Source organism: Papilio polytes, unplaced genomic scaffold, assembly GCF_000836215.1.
Source record: "Papilio polytes unplaced genomic scaffold, Ppol_1.0 DF821511.1, whole genome shotgun sequence".
NCBI lineage: Eukaryota > Metazoa > Arthropoda > Insecta > Lepidoptera > Papilionidae > Papilio > Papilio polytes.
Window position 1 is genome coordinate 2,064,382 of NW_013527693.1, and position 20,679 is coordinate 2,085,060.

The window sequence follows — 20,679 nt, forward strand, 5'->3', positions numbered from 1 at the left end:
AAAAAATCAAATGTGCGTTAACATGCATTTTGATTGTATATTTATAACAAATCACTTGTCAGTAAACGATTATAAGATTAAACGTAGCTGAATCCATATTTAATAACATCAATATATTATTGCTAATGCAATATGCGCAATAATTTAGATTATCAGTAAATTTATATGTTGTTACGCATTTTATAGAACACTATCAAAATGCTATTAGCAGACAAATGTATTTGAAAATTTAATACGAATGTATGATAAAATAAATTGATTGTATTTGTATTGCGAATGGATTAATTTCTGTTTAACACAAATATTGATAATAAAAAATATATGACAGCAAATGTAAGTAACAAATTCGTTGCATATTTTTTTAACAAAGAAAGTGTGAGATACAGTAGAAGAACGTACGAAAAAGATTAGAGTCTGAGTATGATATTAGAAACACAAAATGACCTTAACTTGGGACATAATTTGTCTCAGACATCCTTGAACTTACTTACTCCTTTTATAACACGTAAGCATACAACATTCCTTACTTTAACTAAAATAACTCGAGGGACAAAATTTAAACACACAGTTCTTTGGAGACGTGTTTTTTCCTGCAAATTTTAGACGGGGCACGACTAAAAGCTGTGCGTTGTACGTAGGTGGGGCGGAGTACCCTCTCACTGAATAATTCCCCTCGCTTTTCCTCTTAACGTCGCGCAGAAATACCTACTGTGTTAACTGCGGCGAAATGACTTATTTAAAATTGTCTCCATTTAATGTGTAAATTCTTTAAAGAACTGCAATGTTAGCTACATTACTAAGTGTTATTATATTTAGATCTTTCTCGTACTTTTTACTAAAATAACACGAATAATTCAGGATGTATAAGAACATAAAAATACCTTCATATGTACTGTAGTTACAATACATCAAACAGTCAACTTTCTTTCCTCTTTGATCGCAAACATTCAAGGTCGCGTATGAGACACAAACAGTGTCGATTGTGTTGCTAAGAAAACAGTTTTATGCCTCGTCACTAAACAGCCGTGAATGCTCTAAGTTCCTGTTAGCTGCCCTTGGCAACACTAATGATATCAACAGCCCACGCAGGCAACATTAAATACACATAACTATAAATAGATACAGATTTTATATGAGAGTTAACACAATACTGCGTATTGTGGGAAAGTTAAGGATAAAAAAACTAAAGATTTAGAATAACTCTTAAAAGAAATCCATGATCTAATGCGATCTAATGCGAAAGTTTAGATGGATGGATGGATGTTTGTTACAGTTTGTATCCTAAACAGCTGAACGGATTTGGATAAAATTTGATATGGATATAGAGGATAGTCTGGAAGAACACATAGGCTACTCACTTTTTTTTAATTTCTCGCGGACGGAGTCGCGGGCAAAAGCTCGTATAATATATTCGTATGTATTGAAAGAACTCAAAAACTACTAGGCCGATTTTTAGAATTCTTGCACTAATAAAAAGCAGTTATGAGTATGTAATATAGGCTGTACGTCGCGGGCAACAGCTAGACATTTATTAAGGAACTATAAAATGTTTTTGATGCTAAATTTTATATAGCTGCTACTTATTAATCCCTAGGAAGTTGTAGCGGCTGCGATGTTCCGACTAAATCTCTTTATACAGTGCGGCGAGCTGATAACACTGCGAGCTTTAAAACTGCAATCTGGACTCTTAATTAAAACTTATTTTAATTATTTTTAACGATCCGTTTGAAGCTACTTTGTACTCTATCGTAAAAGTTAATACTTTTTGCCGCGTATTTTTAGGTGTTTATTAACTTTGTATTGAACAACAATGATTGTCCATTTGCCAATTTGATTGTTATGTAAATATTGGACTATTTATTTAAGAAATCATCGTAATTACCTTTAAGATTTGTAAAAACTTTTCAGCTATAAGAAAATTGTCTTAGTTTTTATTCGGTTGAAATTTCAATATTATTTATATTTTAATTCATTAGTGTGCATATAGAGTATCCGCAAAATGCACCTAATTTCCAGTTACTTTTATTGTAAATCATACGTTTTTGGCCTTTTATGAATACTCGGAAACGTTTGTAATGCAAAATGTCTTGGTATCTCGCCGAATATCAGCGTTGTAATTTTACTCGGAAAAAAGTCTTTTGAAATTGTATTTTTACATACGATTTTTCCGGTAATAATAAAGATTCAAATTAGCCTGCAGTGTGATTATTTCTTGGGAAATTAGCTTTAATAGATTTAAAGTTAGTGGTTTTTATAAACCACTGATGGCTTCCCGGTTACATATAAGCATTCGTTAGTGTTTATTGTTCGATAAGTTCGTGAAATGTGTTTCCGAACTACGTAACTCGAGTTTTACTCTGTTGAAGCTTAGGTCGATCTAACACTAATGAATCACTATGTAACGATAAAATAAATGTAAACTTCAGCAGGAATAGGATAAATATAACTGCATCGCCCATATATCTCGACCTTGTTTAATGATCATAGGCAATGAAGTACCATAACTTCGTGAATAAACCGGGGCGGGTCGCTAGTTATTCTATAGCTTCTTCCCGTGCGGCTTCATCCGCGTGAAATTATAAAACCTTTATTTTATTGTTTAAATTTGTCAAATTCTCAATTGCAAATGTCAAATTTACTGCTACCATAATAACCTTGCTTCTTTAATGTTGGTAATTTGTAGTTTAAGGTCCCTTACCCCCTTGAAGGTTTTTCCAATGTATTTACCCCCGAAGTGTAATAGCGTGAAATAAATATCCCAAAGCGTATCGTGGAGTGTAGGGCTTTTTGTTACAGAAATAATTATTCAAATATGCTGTGATTGCTTACATCCTACGCCACAAAAATGTGTGTGTTTACGCTTTATTATTGCATATTCGTATAGAAGACTATTTCCAACATTGGTTAAAAAAAATAACGTAGGTGTTATCAGAATTGGTTGAATTAATGGTAAATCGATACGAATACGAATGTTACACGCGTGAAAAAATTGTTGACACACTATTTTGTGACGGCAATTAGCTCATGCGTGCTGTATAATTGTTTCACTTTATCGTCCTTTGATATACACTTATCGTGTTTACGCCGGCCAATTACGACTTCATAATGATGCAAAAAAAGGCGTTAATAAGCGACCTGCGTGCGCACGTACATATAACAGGCGTATAATTGATATTGCGTGTATGTTTTTAAATCTGGTCTTCTTAAAAAGTAAATAAGAAATGTATTAAAGTAATATCCCTTGAGCCCTTAATTAATCTAAAAAGCTCACAATATTTGACGTTTTTAACCTCAAAAAGTTGGCAAGACTAGTTCCACTTCAAAGCGAGTACAAACAGTACACTTTATAGTTTGTTAATACCTCAGATAATAAAATACTACACTAGTATTAATATGATTACAATTAGACCTAATTTGAGTTAAACCCGAGTATTTAATTAAAATTTGTTTTGTAATATTTATAGATTTAGGGTACAATTAAGCTAGATAATTACAGGTATCCGTTACAAATGAAGCATTTATTGTTTCAGGTTATTTATTATTTAAGGAGTTCTGCGAACAAACGTCAGAGGAGCCGGTGCCACAATTAAAATTTTATGAAGAGGTAATAATGAATCTGTTAGTTTTCTCGTGTCACTTAATCTAAACTATCGCACAACTGTTTAGTCTTATTTGATTTCTATGAGCTAAACAGTTGAATTGGCTGTCAAACAATCGACGAACGCACAACAGTTGTGCGATTGTTTAGTCTAAGGTTTGCGCCCCTTTTTTATATGTATTATTATATTCTGATTTACGTAATCTCAGGGCGTACCAATTTCTTAAAATAAATCTTCTACAAAACCGTAGGTTGATTCTAAATAATCTATCCCCAAAAACATCCTAATACACATATACTTATTGATTGTGTTTTTATTAACAGATAAAGTTGTACGAGAAACAAGAATGCGTGGAAGAGAGGCGGCGGATCGCGAGGGACATTTACGACAATTTTATTATGAAGGAATTATTGGCGCATTCTCACGTGAGTAACAATAGATTTTGCTTCTATAAACTTTTGCGAACGAACGCTTTTGATGGCGACATCGTATTTTTTTCACCCCCGGAATCTGATTTATCATTATGCGTATTATCTCTAGTGAAACGTTTGATATTATATTTTAGCAGTTTAATGACTTCATAAGCAAATAATATAAAAATCAATAACTGACGAGGGAAGAGAGTGTCACCAGTTCTAAATAGTTTACATTAAATATATGGTAGGGTAACGCACACATTTACAAATTACAATTTAATTCGTTTGCAAATTGCAACCAGTGCCAGTTCTTACTGAACATGAATCTTACCTTCCGGCCAATGCACTCTGAATGGCTTTCGCAGATGCATTAACAGATAACTGATATATTTCTGCACTTAAGTGGCAATTAAACTGCGAATCTGTCATCAAACAGATGTCAGTCTCATGTCAAGAGTTTCTTATGAAATTCGCCTGTGAGACGTTGGCACGTTGCCCACCGGACTTCGACGTACCGTTCACAATCGAATCTTAATGGCATATGCATCAGTCTTTTAGCAGTTACTAACCCATTAATAAAACGTTTAGATGTGAAACTTATAGTTTTGTTTACTCTAAGGGCCTGTACCACCACTGGCTGATAGAGTCTGAATTAGCTTAAAAATGACGTCACTGTCAGATAAGGTAACAAAATCCGATATTTCCATCATATATTTTACACGTTGGTTTGTTATATACAATTTACAATTTGGTGGGACAGACCCTAAATTTGTTTGCTATTCGTGCTATTAATTCATTAATGATCTCGGTATATTAAAGTAAAAATGTATTAAGTTAAGATAACTTGTTAAAAGGCAGATTTATGGTAACGTTTTTTTTATTCGCCTATGAATTGCTCGTCTAATGATGTCAATGATATGATACATTTGGTTTTAAATAATTGGCGATAACTAGATCGTGTTTATTATCTATCTACTCCAGTTAGATAAAGATAGCATGAATTATCACATGAACGTATTCGTTGTTAATCGTTGTTTTTTGCAGTGCGCATATATGTCTATTTTCGAAATGATTGTTATAAAAGTTATGAAATCTATATCTATGTCCATACAATTATAATAAAGCGTATAAGCACCCTACTTTGTGGCGTAAGTGTCAGCAATCACAGCATACTTAGAATAGTTCTTTCTTTAATAAAAAAGCCCTACACTAACTTCACGCTTTAGGCTATATATTTTACAAGCTGCCAACATCAAGGAAGTAAGATTACTATGGTTTGTCATCGTGTCATGTCATTTTGATATTTGAAATTGATAATTTGACACATGTAAACAATAAAAAAAATCATAATTTCATGCGGATGAAGCCGCCCGGGAACAGCTAGTATAGAAGAACTCTATATTAACTATTGTTTTCCTTTTTCTAAGTTTAGATGGACAATGATTTTATTAAATTTCTATGGTCGGCTCCAACAATATCAGCTTTTAAAAGAAATTCAATTTAGTTTGCTATTTATGTAACCAAATTCCCCTCAAAGCTTGTGCAAACAACGTATTCGTTATAAAATATTAAACTAGAAGTTTTTAGTTAGATAACCTACATAACCGCCGTACAGTGGCCTATTAATAATCATTTAACATGCATTCTCTTTGTGTTTTATTAACGAACTATATTTTTACCATACATACAGAAGGCTAGTTCTTTTGACATAGTAATTAAAAGACTTAACAAAGACAACAGATTGTAAATTGTGTGATAAAAATCCAACGTGTAAAATATCTGTTGGAAATATCGAGTTCTGTTTCCCTTTCTGACAGTGACGACATTTTTAAGCTATCTGAGCCTATATCAGCCAGTGAGGGACAGGCCCTTAGCTAAGTAAAAGATTTAAAGTAAGGAACACAATATAAAACTACGAAACGCTATTGGTACTATAAATTTAGACAAGCATTAAGTATTGACGTCAGTCAATAAGTGATAGATTAGTAATAATACTTTTGTCATTATTTCATCATTATTTTAATAACTTATGACGTCATCAGCTAGCCATTTATTGTATTAATGACTGGATACATTATTTGTCTTCTTTGTTTCAGGATTATTCCAAAGAGTGTGTAGCGCACGTACAAAAATATTTAATGAAACACGAAGTGCCACCTAATTTATTTGAGGTACAATTTTACTTTGATTTGTAATAGCTACTTTTTTAGATTTCCATTAGAGTATGGTATGGACAACGAAATTCGTTAAGTTTTGGCAAAGTGATAGAAGATTAAAACAACCCATCATTACTAGAATGCCTTCCCTTTGATGTATGAAAATAATGTAACTAATTTCGAAGTAACTATTTCAAGTCGTTCGGTGAAAAATTACAGATCTTATAACCATTAAAAAGAAAAGTAAACAATTGGAGTGTTGCCAGGAGCTTGTGAATTTTAATTTATTTGTGTTGTTTTTTCTAGAAGACTAAGGTCATCTTATTTTACAGCCATATATCGAAGAAATTTTTCAACATTTAAGAGGGGAGCCGTTTAAAAACTTTTTAGAAAGGTAATTTTCTTTTAACATTATGTTTTAAATAGCTTTTTAATTAAGTTATATTCGATAATTTCGTTTTATTTGTTGATATTACCAATTGATAATTATTGAATACTTTTAAACAAATAATATTGTTACAGCGATAAATACACGAGGTTTTGCCAATGGAAAAACTTGGAGTTGAACATCCAGCTAACTATGAACGACTTTAGTGTACATAGAATCATCGGACGAGGAGGTTTCGGTGAGGTCAGTACACGTTAAATTATTCTGTATAGCAAACCTTATTAACTAATGATCTTACTTTTACTCTTCTTCTTCTTCTTTCTTGCGGTTTTCTGTGTTTTCTAAAGTGCAGTCTTCTTTCTTCTCTTAACTTACGCTCTTGATACCGCGGCTCTAAAAATCGAACTGGTGCTCTATCCGTGCCATTGACCTTGGTTTATTAAACCACGATGTTCTTAGTTAGATACTCTTTTACTCTTCAAAAAACTCGAACTCAAGTCACTTTTCACAGATTATAAAAGATTCCAAAAGGTCATTATTTCTTGTTATATTGTGACAGGTGTACGGTTGCCGGAAAGCGGACACGGGCAAGATGTACGCGATGAAGTGCCTCGACAAGAAACGCATCAAGATGAAGCAGGGTGAGACGCTCGCGTTAAATGAGAGGATCATGCTGTCTCTAGTCAGTACTGGGGTGAGTGAGATTGATGACTACTAACCTGTTTTTGTTAGTACTGAAGACAGTAACTTTTAGAATGCCAGTTTGTCTACTGATTTTTAACTGCGTAGGTTTTTAAATACGGTGAAAATTAAATAGCTGCTAAATGAATGTAGTTTAAATCCCTTATCGTATTGCTATGTCCGGCCTTGCACTAACGGCCTCGTGTTACGGATCATCCACCCACCAGCCGAGTCTATTGACAGCATAAGTGCAAGGATATCTATCCTTCATGTCGACATCGAAACCATGATCTAGATTAGCCAAATTGATATAATACCGATGTTTTCTTGGGGTTTAAATTTATATTCCATATAAATCTATGCTCTCTCACTTCTTATTTCTTACTAATATTATAAATGTAAAAGTTTAGATGGATAGATAGATGTTTGTTGGAGTTTGTAGCCTAAACTTTTGAATGGATTTTGATTAACGAAACATATAGGCTTTTGAAAAAGAACATATAGGCTTCACTTTTTTTAATTCTACGCGGACGGAGTCGCGGGCGTACGCTAGTTTCCTAAAATACTGATGGATGATAGCGGATTGATCTTATTATACGACGTACATTTTTAGTTTCTGATTGGTAGGTTGTTAATTTACATTTTCGTTTATCGATATAATTGTTATTCTGAAATAGTTGAGTTTCGAAGGGTTGTTTTTGTTTTTTTATTATTACAGCAAAGGAATATATTAGATCAAGCGTTGTCTGTTTAGTTTTTGTTTTCGCTAACTTCACTAACTAGTTCAGTAATCAGTGGCCGCGCTGGCCGCCTGATAGTTGTTATTTATTTGTTCAGATTGCTCCTTGTGATTATCGTTCGTTGATATCTGATTGTTTTATTAGTGGCTATTATCGTAATGCTTTAACACATTTTTAGCAGTAAATGCTGATAGTCAACGGTAAAAAGTCTATCTTGCCAGTGATGATCGTTTCTTATACAATTTGTGTACTTTTGCTAACGAAAAAAAGAATTACATAATAGCTACTACATGAAGATATAAACGCTATGAAAAATATGTATATCCCTTCCACGAAATGAAGCAATCCATAACGACAGTGGCTGTTCTCGCCGTGTACGGCCTAAGTAAATATATGCGCTCGTGTGTACCGTTTGTTTATGAAGCCGATACGAAACGAAATTGTGCTCTCGATGAGCCGAGTTGTTCCTTTCATTTCTCTACGAAATGAGGAAGAGGCGACAGTACGCTGTCTCTTTGACTAAAATATTTTTAGGGTTGCTACATTTTTATGTAGTAACAAAATTCCTACTCTAGTACTTTAAGAGTCTGTTATAGCACGATAATTATTTTACAAACTGTGATACCCTAGATAGTATTTTTAGCCGGAAAATTGTAACTGGCAGTAAATCTCTGAGTGCGAAATCAAATTTGTGAGATTTGTAAATGATTAATATAACAATGTTTGTAGTTTTCATAGTAAATAGGGACTAAGGGATCAGATTCCCTTAAGACTAACGACGGTAAATGGATTGCAATAACCCATATGTTATTATAAACTGTATGTTCTAAAAGTATCAAACTGACTACCCTGTTTTGTATTTCTTACGTCATTGGTGGCCATAGTCGTTGATAAGTTACTTGAATGTATTTTCCTTTATATTCGGAACGCTTTTGTGAGGCGTAACATTATTTGTACTCGGCACGTAAAGGAATTTATACAGGGGTGAACCGTGCTACCGACGTTTCCCGTGAAAATTTTGAATGAAACACCGTTACATGCTTTGATGTTTATTCACACGTTTTTGTTATGTATCAAAGTGAGGGAACAAAACATATAATGTAAGATAGAACTGGGTTTAAAAATAGAGTAAATAATAGTGCCTTCACTTTATTATTTAAGATAGTATTATTTTGTAACGATGACAATCACGAAAATTTAAAAAATATATAACACATGAAAATAGTAATACATTTTGTGGAGTACATAATTCAATACTTGGTAATGATAAATGTGGAAAAAGAATGCAGTAAAAGAATCAGGAATCATTTACTACTTTCATCTGTCGATTTTTACGATTCATCTGTCCTTGGTCTCCCAGACTATATGTTATTGACGTATTTTTACATCAAGGTTATTTCCTTAGTTTATACCTTTTAAGTTTCATAACACGTACAACTTCTATTGTGTTTTCTGCATTATATTAAGAAGGCATATCTAAATGTATATTTATCCGATATAGGTTATTTCAATTAAAGCTTTGTTCTCAATCAATGCCTAGTTTATTATTGCCCTCCAGTCGACGGTTTAGAATGAATCACGCGTCTACAGTACGGCCCTTTCTTAATCACTTTATTGGATTCCATTCTTTTCCTATTCAATTGTCGCTACAAATATAAAGGTTTCTTGCAGACATTTTGTTTAAAACTCATACTGGGTTTTCATTGATTATATATATCGACAAGTTGCATTTTACACTTTTTGTAATAGTTTTTACATTAAGTTAATTTATCATATAGGTGTTCTCAAAAATTAGAAACTCAAGACATTGGAAAATCCAGATAAATGTACAACTTAATTACAATTAAACGTGCGCTTTTAAAATGAGTAATGGAGGAAATAACAGTAGTAAAACTTAAATGCCAATAGCAAAAAAAAACTTTTAATTGGTTCTCGGTACAATGTAATGCCGCACCGACATATACATCTCGATACAGCATCGCAACATAAATGATAGCCGGCCAATTGGAGTGAAACGAATTGGTTCGCCCTCAATTTGTCGTCGCAGCTCAGCCCGCTTCCGCTGCACTTTGTTTCCATCGAACGATTGCCTTTCATTCATTTTTCATATATTTATTACGTTGTAACATTAATTGTTAAAAGCCTTTTTATTGTGTTGTTTTTGGATGGACACTTACAACACATTAAAATACCTTCATCCCTGTCAATTGACATCTCTTTAATTTATATCTTATCCGTACCTAATGCTCTAGTTTCCATACATAGTAAATTAAGGGCCTTTTCCACAACTCGCTGATAGTGATAGTGGCTCAGATAGCTTAAAAATCACGGCACTGTCAAATAAGGGAACAAAATCCGATATTTCCATCACATATTTTACACATTAGATTGTTATCAGACAATTTAGAATTTAATGAGACAGGCCCTAAATGTTATGTTCTTTGCAGATTATGTCGACACATCTTCCCAAAAAGTGCACAAACAATTTTTTGAGTGTTATTGTACTACACAGTCATATTTTATTGGATTTCGTCTCACGTCCAATACAAAAGACAAATGACTGGCCCACTTTAGATGTTTAGTAGATATAGTTTTAGTAGATTCCACCCCGTCAACACCATCCACGATTTTAATGTATAAAAACAAGTTTTTACATATAGAATATTTCATAGAGCGATGTGGGAATTTATCGCGAGAATAACATTTGACAACCCGATTTCTCGATGATATAAAACGTCTCCCTAAAGTTTGGCAAGGCCGCCCGAAGTTCTGTGCGAAACTGTCTCTAGTCTCGCTCACACTTTAATATGTATTGTGGACTTTTCACATTAATATTTCTTTGTCGTGACCTTATTTTTGAATCGTACGTTTAGTTGCTAGGAACTCGATCGCTTAGATTATTTATGACATTTGTATCGGTATCGTAACGTCATAGTGAGACGACTAACAAATGCTAGGATTGCTATTTTCCATTATTGAAAGTTGGAGTAAATCCAACATCATCTTAACCATTAATAATCGAAACAATTAGAATATTTCAAAGCTCATTGCTCATTTCCGATTTAATACTAAGAGTATTACGTAAGAAAAAAACGTACCCGTAGATACTTTTCCTCATCCATCATCATTTAAACTATTTTAGTTCGATTCAGATTTAAAAATATTCGCTTTTTGCAATACATTTATTTTTTTCCATGTCAGTGAATGCGATGTTTGATTTAAAACCTCATTTCGATTGAATAGCGCGGCGTCCTGTCGATTTAATAAACGTGTTAACTATTTTTAAACGGAATGAGAGCGCGTAGGAGCCATCGATTACGTTTCTACATGTACCAACATATACCGTACCACGTTGATTTTAATGCTCGCCATTACCAAAATCTTAAGGAAAACCAAAACAGGTAAGCGGATTAAAGATTAAGAATGAGTAATAGGGTTTCACACTTTGCTCATATCGTTTTGATATCATACAATTTTCTTTTGTTACTTACCTTTGCTATGAATGCGGTTGTTGCCTGACGTGACTTATATTGGCCACAATGACGCTTTAACAATGAAAAGAGTTGAATTAACAAGAATACCTACCTGTCTTGGAGGCATCACTTTTTGGTGTTAAAAATATGTGAATTAGATGACTTTAAATAAGTTTCCTTTTTACAATGCAAATTTAAAGACATTTTAATTACTGAAAAAAAAAAACATTTTTTAAAATGTTAAAATTGTAATGACAAATGTTTCAAGCATAAATCCAACGTTATCTATCTTAACCTAATCCAGTTATCCACGAATGATAAATAAATTCACATATAAGACTAATATTTATTAGGTTGGAGATTACTTCCATAAAAATAAGACAGATTTGTCTGTATGGGACGGCATAGTTTTACGAGCGGCCGCGCGGCGCCGACGCGTCTGAGACAGCAAGTCACCGCAATAACGCTCAAAGCTCAGCCCAGCTTGGAGCACACATGTTTCATTTGTTCACTATTTTATCTACTTACTGTTGCTTATTTACTTGATAAGTTAAGTAGAACGGCTAAGTAACATGTGAAGATTATTTCTACTTCTAACTTTCTGAGGAAGATTTTGTCTGTATTTTCTTTTAATAATGAATTAAATATATTAAACAGTTTATTACCTTCTATGCTTGGTTTACATTTGAATTGCTGTTTTTCTTAATCCATGTAATGACAAAAAGTACTCTATCATGGTTTTTTTTTGGTTTCTATTTTAAAGAGACTGCAGATGCTTGGTTTTTTCTGCTTTTCATTGAGCTAATTTTATTACAAAAACATATTGTAATATTTGTTATTTCAAAAATAACAAAGGAAAGCCATATCATACTTCATATTAATATAACAAATGCGAAAGTTTAGATGATTTTTTTTTTATTTTCACGGATGGATGAATGGATGTTTGTTAGAGTTTGTAGAATGAACTGCTGAACACATCTTGATGAAATTTGGCATACACGTGGATGGATACAAAAGCTACTTACTTTCTCTATTTTCATTCCAAGCGGACGGAGTTACGGGTGAAAGCTAGTACTACCATAATGTGCACTCGTAAATTGAACATTACGCTTTGGTGATAGGTCGATTTTAAAAGGTTTCTTAACTTCTGACCATCCCGTTAGGGTTACGTCGTGAAAGTTTTATTTTTCTGCGTGACGACAGATGCGTCGTATAGACAATGTAATGTCATTAGAGAGAAATTTTATGACTCATAACTTTTATTCATGATTCATAACTGACGCAGCGCGTTTATTCGGGAGATGATACGGTTGCTTCGTTTTCGAACTGTGCTCAACAATACTCGCTTATTTCTATTATAAATATTACACAGGAACTATATTTATATCATTACTAGCTTTCGCCCGCGTTTACGTCCGCGTGGAAATAACAAAAAACAAAACAAGGTAGCCTATGTGATATCCCAGAATATCACCTACATCTAAGCCAAATTTCGTAGAGATCCGTTCAGCAGTTTAGGCTACAAACTCTAAGAATCATCCATTCATCCATATAAACTTTCGCATTTATATAATAAGTAAGAGTTTAATAGCGTATTGCAAGAAAAACGGGTATCGCGTGTTGTAGATTTGTTCATATAATATTGAAAGGTATGCTGCATCAGGTGAGTCTAATTAAGAAAGTGACGTATCGAGTTAAGACACCCAAACCGTAATTAGTTTCGTGGCTGCTAGTTTGTTACCTAATTTCAATTTTATTTATCTCTTTCTCTGACATAAATTCCCTGTTGCTCTGTTACAATCAGATCAATATGTAATACGATATCCCGATGGCCTGTGACAGTGTGACTAAGTCAATTGTAACGCAAACCGTGTACCGCAGCATGATAAAGGTAGGCGGACGCACTCTCACGTAATGTCACACTTCCCGTGCGACACGCTGACTGTCCCTTCCCTTGTGATTCATTTCCCTTCGCATTGGTTAATTAAACAGACTACTGGCTATAGTAGATTGTAGGTATACAAGCTGTGGTCCACAACGAAGGATAAATAAAGCTTGCAATGATGTCTTAATAATAGAGTTAATTTTATACAGATTATTCTTTGAATACTAATTAAGTTGTTATGTTTTGCATCAGAAAAGGATATTATTAAGAAAGTTAGGGATTTTCCATTTTTGAGATAAAACGTCGTTTTCTTCGGCCTCTTTGACAAGCTGTTTTTTTATTAATTTGTTGTATTTTCCCTCTAAATCTGACAAAAGTACATTGTTTCATAGATTTGTTATGGGATCTAACTGCTTTCAGTAAATTCTTCATCTAGGTACTGTATGCCGGACTTGTGTCATAGTATCCAGGTAGTAAGACCGTCAGTGTAAGGGGTCGTAAACAAAGGATTAGTTCATCATACGCACGGTTAATATTTCCGGTGGCCGTGCCGCGCCGCCCATAACCGCCGGTTTATTGCTTTAAATGCTATTTTGCAATTCGTTACTGGACGGACGTTCGCTCGGGACTATATTCGTAGCTTTGAATTCCCGTTTCATTTCAATTTGCGTCACTTTGCTGGATTGATTTCCAAATTAACGTAGCACGCGATTCGATGCCGGGGGAAGTTCGGCTGGATCGTGTTTTGTTTACCTTATGAATGTACACACGCGCGCTGCTCATAAAGCCACCATTTTAAGCTGTATTTTGAAAACCAGTGGACAAAACTTTATTTAAACACAACATTTTATGTAAGTGTTATACGTTCATTAATCTCTATAAGCATAAAACATTGACTGGAAATTACAGCTCCTGCTCTGTTCTGACAGTTGCAACGCGTCTGTTGATATTGTTGACAGTCAACTCTATATTTATTATTAGTTCAAATAATTTTCTTAGTCCCTCATCATCCTCGCTATATACGTCCTTCTTCACTATTGATACCGTCAGCGTCAAAATGGCGCAAATCAAATTGGCTCAAAATATAAACTATCTCTATACTATTATAATAAAGCGTAAACACTCACTTCTTTGTTGTCTAAGTTGTCAGCAATTACAGCATTTTTGAATAATTGTTTTATTAATAAAAAGCCCTACACTTACATCACGCTATATATTAGGCTATATATTTTCACGCCATTAAACTTAGGGGGTAAATGTTTTGGATTAAAACCCTAATGTGGGAAAGAGACCATAAGTTGCTGCCAACATCAAGGACGCAAAATTGCCATACTTTGTCATTATGTCATGTCATTTTGACATTTGCAATTGAATTTGACAAATGTAATCAATAAGACAATTTTCATAACTTCATGTGACTGAAGTCGCACGGGAACAGCTAGTTTCTATATACAACCCGTTCATTAATGCAGGTCAGTGAATAGCTCCATCCACAAGACTCGAGATTTACACATAATTGACTAGTAAACGCCTAATTAACTAGCAAGTGTTAAGTAGTCTTCCTTATCATATTATTAAAATCACGTGTTATATATGTTACATACATTACACGTATGTGTGTGTATATTCATACGTCGCTTTGTTCTTTACGTCGTAAAGGCCCAGCTTCGACAGTAGTGACTTTGTGGGTTTCCCAAAGTACAAGTTGAATATGTTTTGTGTGTTGGGAAATCTTCCGAAAATAGGTGTTACTTACAAGATGATGACGTAGATGGTTACCTATGTGGAGACATTTGACTGACGCACTCGAATGTGAGTCATTAATTTCGTAGGAATACTTAAAACTAGTAATAGAAATCAATGACGTTTATCGTAGTTAAAAAAAGTGTTCGAATTATCAAGGTCAAGTAACTAAAGGATTCATATTAAACTTCTTTTGTTCTTAGTGATATAATTAACAATCTTCATTACTCATAGATCGTCATTCAAATTCATTACTCGGTATTATTTTATTTTTATATTGAATTGATTGTGCAGGTGGATTGTCCGTTCATCGTGTGTATGACGTATGCGTTCCATACGCCCGACAAGCTGTGCTTCATCCTCGACCTGATGAACGGCGGCGATCTACATTATCACCTCTCACAGCATGGAGTCTTCAATGAAGCTGAGATGAAGTTTTATGCTGCTGAAGTTATTTTAGGTAAGAAAATACCCTGATATTACCTAAGAGGATAAGTGAAACTACAAAATAGTAATAAAACAGGAACTACAAGAACTTGATCAGTTGCTCTTTTTGGATGGAAGGAAAGGTTGTAATTTACCGAATAAATAAGTGTGTAAATCAATTCCGAACTACTATTAGATTACATACACTAAGATAAAAAAAACTACACGAATGTAAAAAGTGACGACTCAAAAGTTGGCTATTTTTGACTATTGCCACACCATTTATCGCTTCGAGGTTCGTAAAATCTGTTCGTTTTGCTTTGATAGTAGACGATTAAACACGTGTACTGCTGTGACGTATATTTCTCACTTCTGTGTCTATTTTCAATGTGATTCATAGTAAACGGAGTTTTTTTTTATCTGTTACTTTGGAAATTATAATGATCTGTAGGTTCTCCGTTTTAAGAGGCTTTTTTTTGTTTATTTTTTAATCCTAAATGTATTATTGCGTCTGGATTCAATGTTCTGAATGATCAAAAGGTTTTGATTTGGGTTTAGTTGTGTTTGCATAGATGTTATCATTCTCTGTAATGAAACATTGTTTCTCACGATTTAACTCTTCGATTATTACAGAACCCATTGTTTTTTTTATTTATTCAATTATCTATCTCCTGTCTTTCATTCTATACCGATATTTTAAAGAGGAAAGGTTTGTATTTTTGTTTTTATTTGGTTCACGTAAAAACTACTAGGCCGATTTTAAAAATTCTTACACCATTAAAAAAACTACGTTACCACTTTTATAAGCCATTTTTTATAACGTTTTTTTTTTAATTCCTCGTAAACGTAGTCCTGAGCAACAGCTAGTAATTATAAATGTAACTAATTTATTCAAAGTAGTTTTAAGTGTGGTAATAAGTTCTCTGATAGGCATTTATAAATTATTATTGTACTGTTAATAAACCTTATAAATATTCTCCACTTTACATTTCCTCCATTAAGAAGAGTAAGGACTGAAATGATTTATACAATGAAAGAGTAACGTCACAACTTGATTAGTTTACAAATTCAAGCACAAAGCTTTGTAAAGCTATTGCCTTAGTAGATTCAATATCCATTTCCAATTTGCAATTTCACTTCGGCATGTTATTACGATCTGGAACAGTATCGGAAAGTAATGGATAGCCGTAACCCTGTCGCCTATAAATATTTGTCGATTTACATTTGGTTTTATAGGTTTGCAGTATACGCTTTCTTAATGCATTTTTGCAGAAGGAAATTATGTCCTACAGGATATAAAAAAGGTTTGCTTTGGCCAATATTAGATAAAAAAAACCTAGTCGGAATGTCAGATAAAATATATCTCTAATGTTGTATATCATAACATGTTTAGTATGAAAATAAATGTCTTGGGTATGAAGAATGTTTGTTGGGGCAAAAATAAGGAAGATTATCCAGTAATAGTATTTTTGACTTTGTTTTATAGGTTTAGAACACATGCACAAACGACACATAGTATACAGGGACTTGAAGCCGGCTAACATACTGCTGGACGAACACGGTCACGTGAGAATATCGGATCTCGGCCTCGCTTGCGACTTCTCGAAGAAGAAGCCACACGCTAGTGTGTAAGTTACCTTATTTGTATTTAAATAATAATGTACCAGAGCTTATCTCTAATTGTGACGTATAGACATGAATCTAAAACCATATTTAGTTTAGGATTTGAAAGTCACGAATTTATTTTTATGCCAAATCTGAACTTTTCTAGCGATATTTGATCGATTGTAGTAATTTATGTGTAAATTGTAATCTATACTATATCTATTTCAGAGGCACGCACGGTTATATGGCGCCGGAGGTCCTCTCGAAGGGCACAGGTTACGACTCGTCAGCGGACTGGTTCAGTTTCGGCTGCATGCTGTACAAGCTGCTCAAGGGCCACTCGCCGTTCCGCCAGCACAAGACTAAAGATAAACACGAGATCGACAGGATGACCCTAACAATGGTAAATATCTAGATTCATGCTTACTATACTTACACTAACTTGCACAACATTATTTGGTTTACAAAATAATTAAAAGTTAAAACTGTTAGAACTGGGCGTATTTAACCAATTAATTTCTTTTGACTTATTAAATTGCCTAATTTAATACTTGCCGGAGATGCTTTGATTTGTATTATATTTCACGCCTAAAGACCCTAAGCTTCCAGTCTGCTTACTCGCCTAGTTATTATAAATGCTAGATAGGCGAAAGGTCCGCGACTTTGTCCGCGTAGTGTTAAAATATAAAATAAAACAAGTAGTCTATGTGAGTCCGGACTGTCCTCTACATGTATGTCAAATTTCAATGAAATTTCCGTCCGTTCAGCAGTTTTGCTACAAACTCTAACATCCATCCATCCATATAAACTTTCACATTTATAATATTAGTATAGTTATAGTAAAATTTGCTTTCGCCCGCGACTCATTTCGTGTGCAATTATAACAATAAAGCAAAAGTAAAGTAGCCCATGTGTTCTTCCAGACTATTCTGCACTTGTGCCAAATTTCATTGAGATCTGTTCAGCTGTTTAGACTGCAAACTCTAACAAACATCCATCTATCCATCCAAACTTTTGCATTTATAAGATAAGATTAGTATAAAATAGAATGAGATTTGTGAGGATTGAATAATTTCTGCAATAGAATTACAATATGTTTCAGAACGTGGAGCTGCCGGAGTCGTTCAGCCCCAGCCTGCGCAGTCTGCTGGAGGGCCTGCTGCAGCGCGACGTCGCCAAGCGCCTCGGCTGCAAGGGCAGGGGGTGAGCACAACACTACACTCACTTATACTCAAATTTACTAACCTATATTCCCTACTTAGGTACAAAGACTTAGAATTTTGGCATGATATAGTAGAAAAGATGCATTATTCTTAACTATTCTATCTGCTACATCATTTTTTTTAAATTAAGATTTAACTCATCTGGCCATGAAATATGTTGTTGTATAGCTTTCTTTACTAACCTAATCAAAAATGCTAATTTTGTACATTTAATTTACTAACATCAATGAACATGGCAGTCAATTTAAATGCATCAAGAATTTGTACGTTTGTGCGTACGTTGTGTGCGTGCGTGCGTGCGTGCATGCATGCATGCACGTGTTAACTATTGTGTGTTTTAGCGCGGAGGAGCTGAAGGAGCACGTGTTCTTCGCGGGCATCGACTGGCAGCAGGTGTACCACCAGAAGTACACGCCGCCGCTGATCCCGCCGCGCGGCGAGGTCAACGCCGCGGACGCCTTCGACATCGGCAGCTTTGATGAGGAGGACACCAAGGGTATCAAGGTGAGATACATATGTCAACAGTTATGGCGTGATACTCTGATAGGAGATAATTTAATGTGAAAGTTTTATGTTTGACTACCTTTCGCCTGAGTGGAATTACAAAAAAAAGCAATTAGCCTATATGTTCTTCCAGACTATCCACTATATCTATGCCAATTTTCGAGATCCGTTTATCCTGTTAGGCTACAATCCGTCCATCCATCTAAACTTTCGCAATTATAATATTAGTATAATTAGTAAGATGAGACATGTAAGTTCATACTCTTATCATAAAGGTTTTATTCAAATTAACCATATAATAACGAACATGTTAGGAAGTCCAGTGAATTTCTAAAAAAAGTGTTAAATACCCTTTATATACCCTTTGTTGATATTGTTTTTAATTCTACAAGAATGGGTATATCACTGAGTAAGGAACATTTTATGCTTAAAAATGTATTTAAAAGAGGTTTTTGTGTCGCAGTTGACGGAAGCGGACCAGATGCAGTACAAGGACTTCCCGCTGGTGATCTCGGAGCGCTGGCAGGCGGAGGTCGCGGAGACGGTGTTCGAGACCATCAACCAGGAGGCCGACAAGAACGAGCACAAGAAGAAGGCCAAGCAGAAGCAGAAGTTTGACGCTGATGAGAAAGGTTCAACATATTGCTTACACTTTTATTGAAACCGTATTCTTCATATGTACACATTTTTTATTCTTATGTTTTTACGGCCTATTTTTTTGAGGGCAATCAATTTTATATTTTGTATCTTTCTAAGTATATCGTTAGCTTGTTGTTGATAATGTTACTTTTGGAATTTTAGTTTTAATTGGTAGATCGGTAGAAGGGAGACGAATACGTACTAAAATATTTGGAAATAACGGCGAACTGCGGACCATTAGTTATTTTGCTTCTGTTTTTATGTCGGTCGCTGAGTAAGTGACTCTCGGGAGCGTGGTGTCGCCACAGGCGTGGTGTAATTGTATTTTTTTCTGTCTTCTATTTATTATTAACTTGTTTATTTATTTATTATTATCGACTTATTTAACTTACTATATTTTAATCAAGAATTGATTACTAGATTAATCAAAGACAGGGAAAGGATGATATGAATACTTATAAAATAAATTAAAAATGTCTTTTTAACTTTCAGAGTCTGATTGCATTCTGCACGGCTACATAAAGAAGCTGGGGGGCCCGTTCGCGAGCGCGTGGCAGACGCGCTACGCCAAGCTGTACCCCAACCGGCTGGAGCTGCATCTGGAGAACAGCGCCAAGCCGGAGATGATCCTGCTCGATACGGTCGAGGACGTCTCTGCCGACCTCGTCTCCGTCAAGGGCGAGCAGTGCATCGTCCTGCGCACGCGCAACGACACCAAGATCGTGCTCACCAACACTGTGAGTAAATTATGTTCTAACGTGCTCATGAAAATAAAACAACTGTGCTGAAATTCTCCATTCGTTCCCTTACTTTACAGATAAAAGAGTTTATACTATGTTAGTTCATTTATGAAGACGTATTGCTTAAACCCTTGTCGTAGCAATCTTGCTATTATCCAGAAAATTAATAAATGTATATCGTTAGCTTCTTTGGACTATAAAAACATCGAAACTTTAAATAATTATCGTATATTTTGTACAGTTGTATTGATGTTGAAAAGTTTTTTTTAAACGAGAGTAAGAGATAACACTCTTTATCTATACTTTTACTACAACATAAGTAATGGTGTTATGAATGAATATGAACATTTTCCAGGACGAGATCGGCCTGAAAGAGTGGGCGCTATCTCTGCGGTCGGCGCACAAGTGCTCGCAGGAGCTGCTGGCGTCGATGGCGCGCAAGGCGGGCAAGATCTACGGCA

The 20,679-nt window shown here is 34.6% G+C and overlaps 1 protein-coding gene across 1 annotated transcript in view; it reads left to right on the forward strand.

Annotated features, from left to right (window-relative positions):
* Positions 1-20,679, forward strand: part of LOC106108436 (G protein-coupled receptor kinase 1) — a 36,434-nt gene that overhangs the window by 11,982 nt on the left and 3,773 nt on the right. Inside the window, exons 3-16 of the mRNA XM_013289602.1 lie at positions 3,531-3,604; positions 3,923-4,024; positions 6,112-6,186; positions 6,504-6,565; positions 6,694-6,802; positions 7,119-7,253; positions 15,376-15,541; positions 16,994-17,135; positions 17,341-17,515; positions 18,215-18,315; positions 18,677-18,839; positions 19,303-19,471; positions 19,971-20,215; positions 20,574-20,676. Of these exons, the coding sequence (XP_013145056.1) occupies positions 3,531-3,604; positions 3,923-4,024; positions 6,112-6,186; positions 6,504-6,565; positions 6,694-6,802; positions 7,119-7,253; positions 15,376-15,541; positions 16,994-17,135; positions 17,341-17,515; positions 18,215-18,315; positions 18,677-18,839; positions 19,303-19,471; positions 19,971-20,215; positions 20,574-20,676 (1,821 nt within the window). The remainder of the gene's footprint in view (positions 1-3,530; positions 3,605-3,922; positions 4,025-6,111; positions 6,187-6,503; positions 6,566-6,693; positions 6,803-7,118; positions 7,254-15,375; positions 15,542-16,993; positions 17,136-17,340; positions 17,516-18,214; positions 18,316-18,676; positions 18,840-19,302; positions 19,472-19,970; positions 20,216-20,573; positions 20,677-20,679) is intronic.